The following is an 11,639-nucleotide window of genomic DNA, read 5'->3' on the forward strand; positions in this document are numbered from 1 at the left end:
CGCACTAGATGCTCAATAAAAGCTTCATAAATGAAGACAGTGTCCTGTGGCCCAGCTGGGGATCATTAAAACTGTCAATTAGTTCTAAACACTAGCTCATCGGGAACATTTGAGCAAAGCCAGGGAAGTAAAAAGTTTTGGAAAAACCAACAACATAGGAATGTTTAGCTTTCTCCCCAGCAGGAGCATTAATCACAGAAACTCAGACCTTGTTAGCATTATTTATTCCTGCTTTGCACCCCACCCACAAAGCAAGGAGAGCCTTTCCTCCCACATGCTGGTCATAGGAGCTCCCATCGGCTGCCCGGACCCCCAGTGTTTGCTCCCTCTCACTACAGCCTCTGACTCTGGGGGAGGTCCGCGACCGCCTTCTAGTCTTTCTCTTCGCCGTGCGTGATGACATAGCATAGGTTCCTGTAGTCCAGGTTGCCACACACATCTGGCGGGAAAGCTGCAAACATCTGCTTGATCTGGGGAAGGAGCAGGGAGTCGGCGTGGACCAGGGCCAAATAAGGGCCAGAGCAAGGGGTCACCCAAGAGTGTCAGATGGAGGCATGGCAGTGGAGGGCACGGAGGCCAGGGTCCCACAACCTCCCCTCACCCCCATCCTTCTTGTTCTCATCAAAGGAGTCCAGGGAGACATCACTAAGAGTGATGTGAGTGGGGTGGGGTGGAGGTGGCTGCTGAGAAGGGCTGGGCTGTGCTTTCCAGGAAGCCTCTTAGCAGTGCTCAGCAGCACCCTGAAAACGCCAGAGCTCACCTCCTCCTCACTGAACCGGTCTGCCTGGGTCATGAGCTTCTCTTTGATGCTGCTCAAGGAAGAGAAAGGGTCATGTTCAGGGGCAGGGCCACCGGGTGAGTAGACACACAGATCACAGGGTTGATGAGGGCAGGTGGGCTTGGGGGAGGAGTCCTGGTCCGGGGGTACACCAGTGAAGGTAGGGAAAGGGATAGGGCTGGCGCTACAGCCCCCAGAGAGCCACGTGGGCTCAGACGCCACTTCAGCTGAGCCTCATTTTCTTCCTTTGTAACACGGACTCTCCTCCCAGCATCAAGTGGGAACCAAATGAAATGACCTCGGGACTCTGACATGACCTTGGGGGCCACTCAGATGGTCCACTGTGCACTAATAATCAACCTCAAGGTTACTGAGGGTGTGGCCTCTTTGCCTTGGTCCTAGATGTCCTGCTTCCCCAGTTTGCGATGGCTGCTGCCGTGTGTGCAGTGTTCTACAGTGGACAGGTGCTCACACTCAGCCCAGGGACAGGGAGACCTATCCAGGTGCATGTCCTCATGGGCCTGCCCAGGGTTCACCTGCTCCTCATGGCCTTGGGAAGTGACTGTCATTAACTCCATGTACAGAGAGGGAAACTGAGGTTTGGGAAGTGTAAGGATGTGTAGTGGCAGGGTGGGGCCTGGCCCCCTGGGTGGTCCAGAGCAGCTGCCCACAGGAGCCAGAGCTGCCTGGGCCCAGAGGAGTAGCCGGAGATGAGACATGCAAGGTGAGTTTGAGGCTGCGCAGGAGGGACTGATGCCCTAGGAGCTGGGGGAGGGGGCCAGAGGGCTCTCGGGGAGCAGGGAGCAGGGATGGCCCTGGGGGCTGAGCGGGGCCCTGAGCACCAGCGACCTGTGTCGCCAGCAATGGCAGCCCCGCTAAGGACCACTCACACTTTCCATTATTCATGTGACTGCCGGACAGTCACAGTTCCCAGCTCCCCAGGCTGGGGACTTTTCACAGACTCGGTTCCAACCAGAGCCTCCTTGTGGCCTGACTGGTGGGCAGCCCCATCTTCCAGGCCCCCTATCCTTGGGCGGTGCCTTTGGTTCCCAAATTGGGTCCCCAGAGGGTTCCTCCCAGCCCTGGCCTTGCCCTGATGGAGGCAAAGGTGAATGGCAGACGTGCCCCAGTGACTCCCCCAGCTCCTCAAGATGGACCCTCAGGGAGGGGTGGAGAGGGCTGCACCCGGAGAGATCCTAATCACCCCCCACTACCCCTGGGGAGTGAGTGACTCACAACGTTGGGAGTGTGGGATGGTGAGAATGTGTGAGAGACAAAGGAGACTGTCCCCACTTCCCCTCTGCCCCTTCCCACCCCTTCTCCACTAAGAGATGATTCTAATAGGCAGCAAAACTAGTCTCACAGCCAATGCCTGAGGCGTCATAGCAATTGGTCCAAAATCCTGTGCCTGGGGGGAACCTTGCCTGCCCAGGACCACCCAGAGACCCAGCAAGGCCTTGGAGGCTCTGAAGGGATGGCCCAGGGACAGCTCAGAGGTCAGTTCAGTGTCCCAGCCCCTGGACAGGTGGCCACTGCCCTGCCTGCCACCCTTGGCCGTCGGCCCTGAGCTTTCACTGGGCTGAGGCTCCCAGGCATAGCAGATGTCAGTGCCCACACCTCTGTAATGCCAGCCCATAGCCACCTTACTCTCTGTGTTCCCAGCTGAGCTGGTCCCTTCCCATGGGCCCGCCTCCATCCTGATCCACTCAGGCCCTGAATCCCATTGGCTTTGGCCTCTGGTGTTTTACTTACCCATCCACTCCCCTCCATCGCAACAGCCAAGGCCTTCACGGTGGCTGTAACCTTCTCCTCTCCTCCTTCAGGCTGGCCTCCATGTTGCTCCTGCCTAACTCTTTCTCAAGCTCCCAGGGCAGACCCAGGGTCCAGGGCCTGGTGAGTGAGCTACCCCATACAGGCCCTGCCTGCCTCTCTGTGCTCAGTCTCCTCCACCCCACACCCACTCACACCCTTCAGCCACAGCCCACTCCTTCTCAGTAACTTGCACACACCAAGCCCTGGCACTTCACTCACTGTGTTTCTGCATCTAGAATACTCCCTGCTTCAGCTCAAGCACCTTTAGTCATCCTTCAAGACCTGCCTCTCCCCCCACCTCGCCCCCGACACTGGGAAGCCCTCCCTGATGACTTCAGACTCCCTACACACTTCCACACAGAAATGGGGGCACTGAGGCCCAGAGAGGGGAGGGACATCAGTGGCTGAGCTGGGCTGAGTTCTGGGCAGAGAGGAGACGAGGCTGCCACCCACCCGGACTCCACACCAGTTCCTTTATAGCTGAAGTTTCAGAGAGGGAAAGACCAACACGGAGGGCTGAGGGGACTTACAAATCCGCCTTGATGAAACCTTTCCCTTCAGTGTCGAACACCTTGAAGGCATGGAGAATGGTCTCCTCTGGGTCCGTGCCTAGAAGCAGCACACATAGGCAAGGAGAGCGCCCACATGAAGAGAACAGGCAGCGTTTGGATGGGGGCTGGGGGTGGGCAGGCCCCATGGCCCCTACCGAGGGCAAGGGCTTGGGGAGCTTCCTCCCAGCTTCCACTCCCCTGTGGAAGCGAGGAAAGGGAGGTTCCAGGGAAACCAGGAATAGTGGTCATAGCCAAGGGCTGAGGGATCACAGCCTGCACAGCTGTGCACGACCCTGACTAAGCACTTGCTACATGCGGAACCTGCTGAGTGGCCCGATTTTACAGACAAGAAAATGAGGCTCAGCGAGGGTCAATGACGCGGCCAAGTTCTCACAGCTGAGGCTGCCATGTGATTAGTGAGGTGGGAGGGCAGTATCCGAGATGCGCACGACAGGCTGTGGGTAGAGGAGAAAAAGCGCTGCACTTGGGGGCCAAAGGCGGGACTCGGGCAGTGGCATTGGAGGCGTCTGTAAGCTTGTCCCAGAGGGAGAGGGGGCAGGTGGGCCAACAGGCTGTGGGGTGGGCAGTGGGGAGGAGCATTCCTGGTTTTGTCACTTGCATAGCATGGATTTAGGAAAAGAAGTCACTTGAAGAATTAGCTCTATTCCCACAAGGAGATTGAATATCCAGCCCCCTGGTTGTACAGATGGGGAAACTGAGGCCCAGGGATGGAGGGTCTCACCCAAGGCCTCACAGGCTGTGTGAACGACAGCAGGGGACCTGGTGACCCATATATTGTGCTCCTTCCCCTCTGTCACACTCCGCTCCTGCTCACTGTGGACTGGGGATGTCCCCTTCCTTCTTTAGGGCTTGGCTGTGCCATTGGTGAAATGGAGAAAAAGGTGGTGTTTGCTGCCCACCTCCCAGGGTCAGTTATGACAACATGCGGTAAAGATCTGGACTAACATCATTCCCTCATGTCCGAAAACACATCTGAGCGCTCTGCGCCAAGCTCCGCCCTGCGGCTCCACTGTTTGCTCCCCTGGGACCCCAGAACACCCCACATGGTAGGTACTGATGTCCTCAGTTTGTCAAAAAGGAAGCTGAGGCTTGGAGAGTCTCTGTTACTTCCTGAGATCCCCACTAATAAGGGGAGGAAGGATTTGAAGCCAACTCTTTGGATCTCCAGAGCCTCCTGCTCCTCCCACCCCTCTGTGCTGCTGCCCATCAGACCGGGTCAGGGTCAGCTGTGTCTCCATCAGACTGGGAGCTCAGGACAGGATGTGTCTGGGTCATTAGGCAGCTCTGAGGCTGGCCCAGGGTGACACGCCTGGCACAGTGCTGGCCTCGCAGCCACTCTCTTCTGCAGACTTTGAACCTCATCAAAGGGTGCAGAGTGGCTACACTTTCCCCTCGCTGTTGGGAATCTCATGACAACGTGTCCTTGTCCTAATTAGAGGGCTGAGACCGTGCCTGCCTCAGCCCGGCTCCTGTCTCCACTGCTGGCTGAGCACGCAGGCTCAGCCCGTTTGCATGACATGTTCAGCTGAAGCCCCAGTCCTGGCGTCCCTGCGAAAATGAGAAAAACCTGCAAGCCGGCGACCCTGCCTGGTCTGGGGCAGAGCTCTCAGCTCAGTCATAGACCAACACACCGCCCTTTAAAGTCACTGGGTCACTGGCTAGAGTCCCACATGCCGTTCTCTGGGAGTGTCACCCCCGCCCCAGGTCCCTGGGCTTCTGAGCTCTTCCTGAATGTGGTCATGGTCCCAGGAATAACTCTACTGGCTGCCTGAGGAGGCCCGATGGCCCTCCTGAGTGAGCTGGACAGATCCAGGCCCACAGCCTCCTCTCTCTCCTGCCCTCGGTCTCTTGTCTCTGACACAGGAGGGTGAGGCTGTCCGGTCATAGGTCAATTGCTGGCCTCCTTCTAGTCCAGAATCAGCCAGGACATTGTGTGTGGGGCTATCGAACTTGCCAGCAGGTCACAACCCATGAAAGTATTATGATTTTTTTTACCAAATAAAAGCTGTGCAGTTAGGTAGGATCGTCCCTGTAGTGGGTTGAATCATGGCCCCCCAAAAGATATACCCATGTCCTTATCCCCGGGACTGGGAAATGTCACCTTAGTTGGAAAAGGGGCTTTTGCAGATGTCAAGAACGGATCTTGAGGGAGGGAGATGGTCCTGGATTACCCAGGTGGGCCCTAAATCTTATGACAAGTGTCCTCTTAAGAGTGAGGCAAGGGAGGCATACAGAAAAGGAGGTAGTGGACCATGGAGGCAGAGATGGGAGCGATGCAGCCACAGAAACTGGGAAAGGCAACAAACAAGTTATCCCTGGAGCCTCTGAGGGAGCAGAACCCGCCAGATTTCATAGCCCAGGCTTCAGAGCTGAGAGAGTACATTGCTGGGTTTTGAGCCATCAAGTTTGTGGTCATTTGTTACAGCAGCCCTGGGAGAACAACACAGCACTCATTTTACAGACAGAAAACTCAGGTGCAAGAGTAGACAAGCCTTGGTCATCCTGGGGCCTGTGGGGTGCTAGGTATTGAACCCAGATCTAGTCGAGACAGAGAGGGCATCAGGCAGGGGCACCCTCAGGGTGGGGTGGCTACAAGGCCCACCTCCCAGGGCAGCCGCAGCTCAGGCTGGCCCTTCCCTCTGACCATGGACCCTCAAGCCCAGGGGCTGGCACTAAGGGGCAGAGAGGCCGGACTCCCACCCCACCATGCGCCCCACGCCTGACGTGGCAATGGTTAGAGCCAGGAATCGGGGTCAGGTTCCAGCCCGACCTCCTTGATGCTGGGACACCTGGGGCAGTTGTAACGCCCTCTCTGGGCCCAAGTCTTCTCACTTATGAAGGAGGCCCCTCCATCCTTTCCCCGGGGAAGGAACTGTGGTCAGCCGCTATAACTTCCAACCCCACCTGTGGGGCGCGGGTACAGTGTTTTGGCCAGGTTCAAGCCTCGGACTAATGAAAGGACAGGGTCCTCTCATTGCCACGTGCAAGTCCCAGCTGGAGGGCAGGGCCCTCCCAGCACAATCATAGCCAACAGCGGTGGTTGTAAGCTTGAACCTATGGTCCAAACACGTGGCCCCACGTGCCTTGTGATAGAGTTCGGGTGCACGTAGTTAAGTGAGGTTGAAACTCACGAGAATGCTGTAAACAATGTGATCACGCCCCTACTTTGCCTCGTGGCATCTGCTATAAAATAAAGACACGGCTTGTGGGCGCTGACGCTGTCTCCTCATCAGGGAGCAGCGTCCCACCGAGACCCAGCTTTCATTCTCTTGTCTGTCTTTTCTCAATCCTTTCACGCCCCGACTCGGGATCACTGAACCAGGCTGAGCTGGTGCGGCACATAAGGCGCCCTGGGGCTGAGTATGCCATGGCCATGCCAGCTCCCCACACCCACCTCCACTGTCCAGGGGGCAGTGAGGCAGAGCAAGCAAGATGAGCCCAGGGGTAGGGAGGTGGCGGAGGCATCCTAATGGGGGGCAACGAGCTTTTACACAATTTGTCCCTCTGGGCCCCTCATGGCTCTGCAAGGAGGGGTCATTACAGTTACCACCACTCTGTGGTGTAGAGGTGGAAACTGAGGCCGGCTGGGAAGGCATGTGTTCCTGGGGGTCACACCATGCTCCCAGCTGTGGTGTGCGTCAGCAGGGTGCACATCTGCACACAGGGCCCAGCCTGCCCACACCCACTCACCCCTCCCTGCCCAGGGCCACCTGGAGCCTCACTCACCCTTCAGCTTCTCCCCAAACATGGTCAGGAAGACTGTGAAGTTGATGGGCCCAGGGGCCTCCTTCACCATGGCCTCCAGCTCCTCATTCTTCACATTGATGCGGCCTGGGGAGGAGAGGGAGACGCCTAGGAGCACAGTGAGGGTGAGAGCAGACCCTGTGGCAGGCAGCCCAGGAGAATAGAGTCCTGCAGGCCCTCAGCTCTACCATCCACCCGCCTTGACTCCCTAAGGCCCCAACTCCCTAAGGCCCTGCCCACCTGCTGGGGGACTTTGGGAGGGGACCACATTCAGCCACAGTCAGCACTGGTCAGCCCCCAGCCTCACTGCACTCAGCCACCACCTCGGCCTCCTTGGGAAATAGAGCAAGTTATTCGTTTGCCATCCCCATTTTACAGATGAGGAAACTGAGGCTCAAAGAATCTGAAGCTGAGGTGCATAGTGGCTGGAAGACCTGGGCCTCAGGCTCATTTGTCCCTGGAGGTGGCAACTGGTTGCCAGGAGGTTGGGACTCTGGGATTCCTCTTCGTTCCAGGGGACAACCAGATCTCCAGGAGCTCAAAGCTTAGTCCAGACCTGACTTGGTTCTGCCCCCTTCCCCAACCTCAGCCCCCACCCACGCAGTCCCTGAGGCCCTCTTCAGGTCCCTCCCTGGGCCTGAGGGTGCAAAAGCCTCCCTGGGAGCCAAAGCCCAGAGCCCTGGAGACCTGCACACATCTCCAGCCTCTCCCCCTCCTGAGGCGTCTCTTGACCCCTCACCTCACCCCGGCCTCCCAGCCCTGACCTTTGCACAGGTCTTTCCTGCACATGAAATGCCCTCCCCCTTCCCTGGCAAGTCCTCCTCTAACAACCAGGAATCCTTCCTGATCTTCCCTGCACCCCCAATGACACGAGCCCCTCACACCTCCTGCCCCCCGCCGCTCACTCTTTCTGGAAGGCCTGTTCTGCCCCAAGCCCCCAGCCCCCACACTGCTGGTCACCCACCCAGGGCAGCAAAGGTGTCCCTCAGGTCCTCCTTGTCAATGAAGCCATCCCGGTTCTGGTCCATGATGGTGAAGGCCTGGCAGAAACACGGCACTGAAAAGTCACCCTCCCACTCACCCAAGCCCAGCTTCCCTCCCCAGAAAAGAAACACCTCCCCCAAGGGGCTGTCCTGCAAACTGCTGCCCCAGCAACCTCAGTGCAGGCCCCTCTGGCCACCCCGTTACCCAGCTCAGCATGACACCAGAGTGACAGTGATGGCTAACCCATGCTGAACTCCTACTGTGCGCCAGCATGCTGCTGGGGCTTCATGCCCATCCCTCATTGCATGTTCACAGCAACCCCCTTTTACAGAGAGGAAATCTGAGGCTCAGAGAGAGGAAGGACTTGCCCGAGGTCAAACAGCAAGCAAAGGCTCAGATAGAGAGGGTCATGCTGCCCGAGGACAGCAGTCACGGCTGCAGGCTGTGAGGCGCACCATGGTGGACACTAAGAATAGGGACGGAGGGCCGATCCCACACTTTACTGGCTCCCCAAGGGCTTTCTATGGATTACACAGATCCTCCGAGTGGCCCCAGGGGACACTGACCAACCTCTTTAAACTCCTGGATCTGGTTCTGATCAAACATGGAGAAGACATTGGAGCTGGCTCCGCCTTCTGTTCTTTTCCGGGCTCTCCTCGGTGCCTGTGAGGTAGCGGGTGAGGCCTTGCAGAAGCCCCTTCCTCGGAGGTCAGCCATTCACCACCTCCCAACCCTCGTGCCCCTTCTCCCACAGCCCAGCCCAAAGCAGACAGGCAGGCAAAGTTCCTAATGGAGCCTTGCAGATAAGCGGGGTGGTTTCCCAGCCCACGGCAAGAAGCCCACAGGAGCACCCACCCCACCGGGCCAGACAGCTGCTTCCTGACCTGGGCCCCCGGGCTCCGGAAGGCTGGTGGTCTGCGCCCAGCCTGTGAAGCAGAGAAGGGCATCTTTTCTAGCATCAGACCCCAGACGGGGCCCACCTCCTCTCCTGCCACCTCCCCAGTGTTCTCAGGATAACATTTGGACTCCTCAGCCCTGTGAGATCTGTCCTTTGTCCCTCTCCCAGAGCTTCCACCTCCACTCACCTGGGTCCCCGACTCTGTCCCAAACCCGCTTAGAGCTTTCTTCTCTCCCAACATTTCCTCCTGCCATTCCCACTACCTGGAGTACCTTCCCTGCCTTCCATCTGGCAGCATCCTCATCCTCGAGGCTCAACTCCTCTGCCACCTCTTCTGAGAAGCCCTCCCCGATCCCCAAGCCAATTTAGACCTCCCCCGATTCTTCCCTTCCTACCAGTCTAGGGCAGCCACATCCCGTATCACATACCACACTGTCCTGCCATATCACTGTATCTGTTCATCTCTGAGGTCCCCTGCCCCACCCAGGCTCAGAGTGGGGATCGGTTTGGAAATAGCTCCCCAAATCTCAGGGGTGAGCTCCCCAGCAGGTAGAGCAGGCGACCACCCACATGGAATAATTCCAGGGCGGCTTTCAGGATGCCATGGTGCCCGGAGTCCACTATTGAGCACTCACTGAACGCTCTCAGTCCTCAAGAACCCCTGAGGAGGAGACCTTGCCCTCAGCAGCCATCACTAGAGCCCCCATGTTCGAGTCCCCGAACTGGCTCAGAGGTGGAACAAACACAGGCTTCCCGCTCCCACCTCACCACCCCGACTCTTGCCTCCATCTCAGCCTGCACTACCCTCCTGCCAAGTTCGTCTACCCATCCCAGAGCATGGGCTTCCCGTCCCCCCACCCCCACCCCCAGTGCCTGTGTGGTCTCCCCTCCTCCAGCTCGCTCCTGTCCCACCACCCAACTTCCCCACCCCTGCACTCGCCCCCACTTCCCTCCGGCGCCTGGGCTCAATTCAGGAGCAGCAGCTCGGCTGACTTATAATTAGCTTTTACTGGGTGCTTTGTCTCCACTAATCCTTTGAAAGGGGGGCTGGCAGGGCAGCCAGGACGTTATGATGCCGTAAAACCTCTGTAATATTTATAAATCCCTTCAGACATCATAAAGAAAAGAACCTCCCTGCAGAGTTCATCTCACATAATTACATATGCATTTCCCTCTGATTAATAAAAAGGATCACTTCCGTCTGTGGGATACTCTGCCCTTTCTCTCCGCAGACCTGCTCTTGGCCTGGCGTCACCCATCCCTGCCTCACCCAGCCTTCCATGGCCATCTTGTGAGACATTGCCCTGCTGTGTGCCAAGCCCTGTTCTGGAACCCCCAAAAGGAGGACTGCATAGGGGGAAACTGAGGCTCGGGGCCTTCTGATCTCCCAGCCTGGACCCTTTGCAACCCAGCTGACTTTGGAATTCCCTTTTATAATGTGCCCCTAAAATCCCCTGAAAAGACCATCTCAGGGCAGAAGGGGGTAGCCCAGATCTGAGTTCTAATCCTGCCTGTGGTAGCCACAGCCTCTGTGATGTTAAGAAAATCAGTTAAGACTCTAAGCCTCAGTTTCCCCATGTGTGACTAGCTCCAGGCATCAGGACATTCATTAGGTGCCTGCTGATCTCCAGCCAGGCCCTGTGCCCCGACTCAGGGACCCAGAACTGAATCGGGCCCCATGCTTGTCCCCAAGGAGCCCACAGTCCAGGTACTGAAAACACAGAGAAGCCCCTCAGCCACTGGGACACTCGGGGCAAACCTCCCAGAGCAGGTGGCTTCTGAGCTGGGGCTTGACGGCCAGTCAGAGTTCTCAGGCCTAGAGGGACTGATGAGGGTGGGTGAGACAAAAACAATGGTTGAAAGAACAGTGCCCTTGGGAGCCCCCAGGGAGCCCCAAGAGTGGCGCACAGGGCCAAGGAAGGACAGCAGGGCAGGCCCCACAGGGGCTGAAGGACCTGGAAGCAAGGCCAGCAGGCTCCAGAGGACCCAGGCTGTCCTGGAATCCCAACCCGACCCCCAAGGAGTCATGTCCTCTCAGCAGGAGCAGAGCTGTGAAAAGTCTAAGCCCGGCCCACCCTGTCTCCCTCCACCTTCCTCTTCCTCGTCCTCCTCTTCACCTTAGCAGCCCCTACCCAATCCAGGGAAGCAGACCCAAATCAGGACCCACATGGATGGACTGGCCACCCATCAAGGGCAGCCCAGGGTGCGCGAGACGCAGGCATGACATCAAGGGTGAAGAAAAGGTCAGGACTAGGGTCATCAGCTCAAGGGCAAGGACATCAATGAAAGGAGTCAGGTCAAGGTCAGGGTGAGTTCAGGGAATGAGGTAAAGGTCAGAATCACAAATGAAGTCAAGGTCACAGGATGAGGTCAGGGTCAGGAAGCAGGGCAGCCCTAGCCTACCATGGTCTGGCGTGCTCCCTCGCGCTGCAGCAGGCCTGGGGCAGCTCAGGGATGGCTCTTTAAATAGTGTTCCAGTTTGAAGGTGACAACAGTTTGAAGGTGACAAAAGACAGGACGGAGGCCTCCCTGCCAGACACCTGTCTGGGACATTCAGAGTGGGTGGGATTGTGGGATCCAGAGACAGTCCAAGCCACAAAGCTCTCCACCAGCACTGGGCCAACAGGATCTTTGTAGCTAAGGGCCCAGGGCCCAGGAAGGGGCTCTTGGCTAAAGACACAGTAAGTTGAGGCCTGGAACCAGCTGGGAAGATGTGGCTTTGGGCCATGCAAGGTCAGGAGAGCTCTCAAGGCAGGACCAGCCGCACCAGCTGGGGAAATTCATAGCAGCATGGCCCGACCGCTTCAGCTGTGCAACTCTGGGTAGGACACCATCCTCCAGAAGGCTCAGT

General features: G+C 57.6%; 1 protein-coding gene across 1 annotated transcript; it reads right to left on the minus strand.

Annotated features, from left to right (window-relative positions):
• Nucleotides 1-213: 213 nt before the first annotated feature.
• On the minus strand, nt 214-11,201 carry MYL10 (myosin light chain 10). The gene is made up of 8 exons (XM_070411521.1): nt 11,192-11,201; nt 8,775-8,816; nt 8,461-8,553; nt 7,871-7,946; nt 6,889-6,993; nt 3,121-3,199; nt 761-809; nt 214-470 (listed from the first exon to the last, which is right to left on the minus strand). The coding sequence occupies exons 1-8, from the start codon at nt 11,192-11,194 to the stop codon at nt 372-374; spliced, it is 546 nt and encodes a 181-aa protein (XP_070267622.1). The 5' UTR covers nt 11,195-11,201; the 3' UTR covers nt 214-371.
• Nucleotides 11,202-11,639: the final 438 nt, after the last annotated feature.

The sequence above is a fragment of the Myotis yumanensis genome, unplaced genomic scaffold (assembly GCF_028538775.1).
Source record: "Myotis yumanensis isolate MYYU_CA2020_CCGP unplaced genomic scaffold, mMyoYum1.0.hap1 SCAF_4, whole genome shotgun sequence".
NCBI classification, from domain to species: Eukaryota; Metazoa; Chordata; class Mammalia; order Chiroptera; family Vespertilionidae; genus Myotis; species Myotis yumanensis.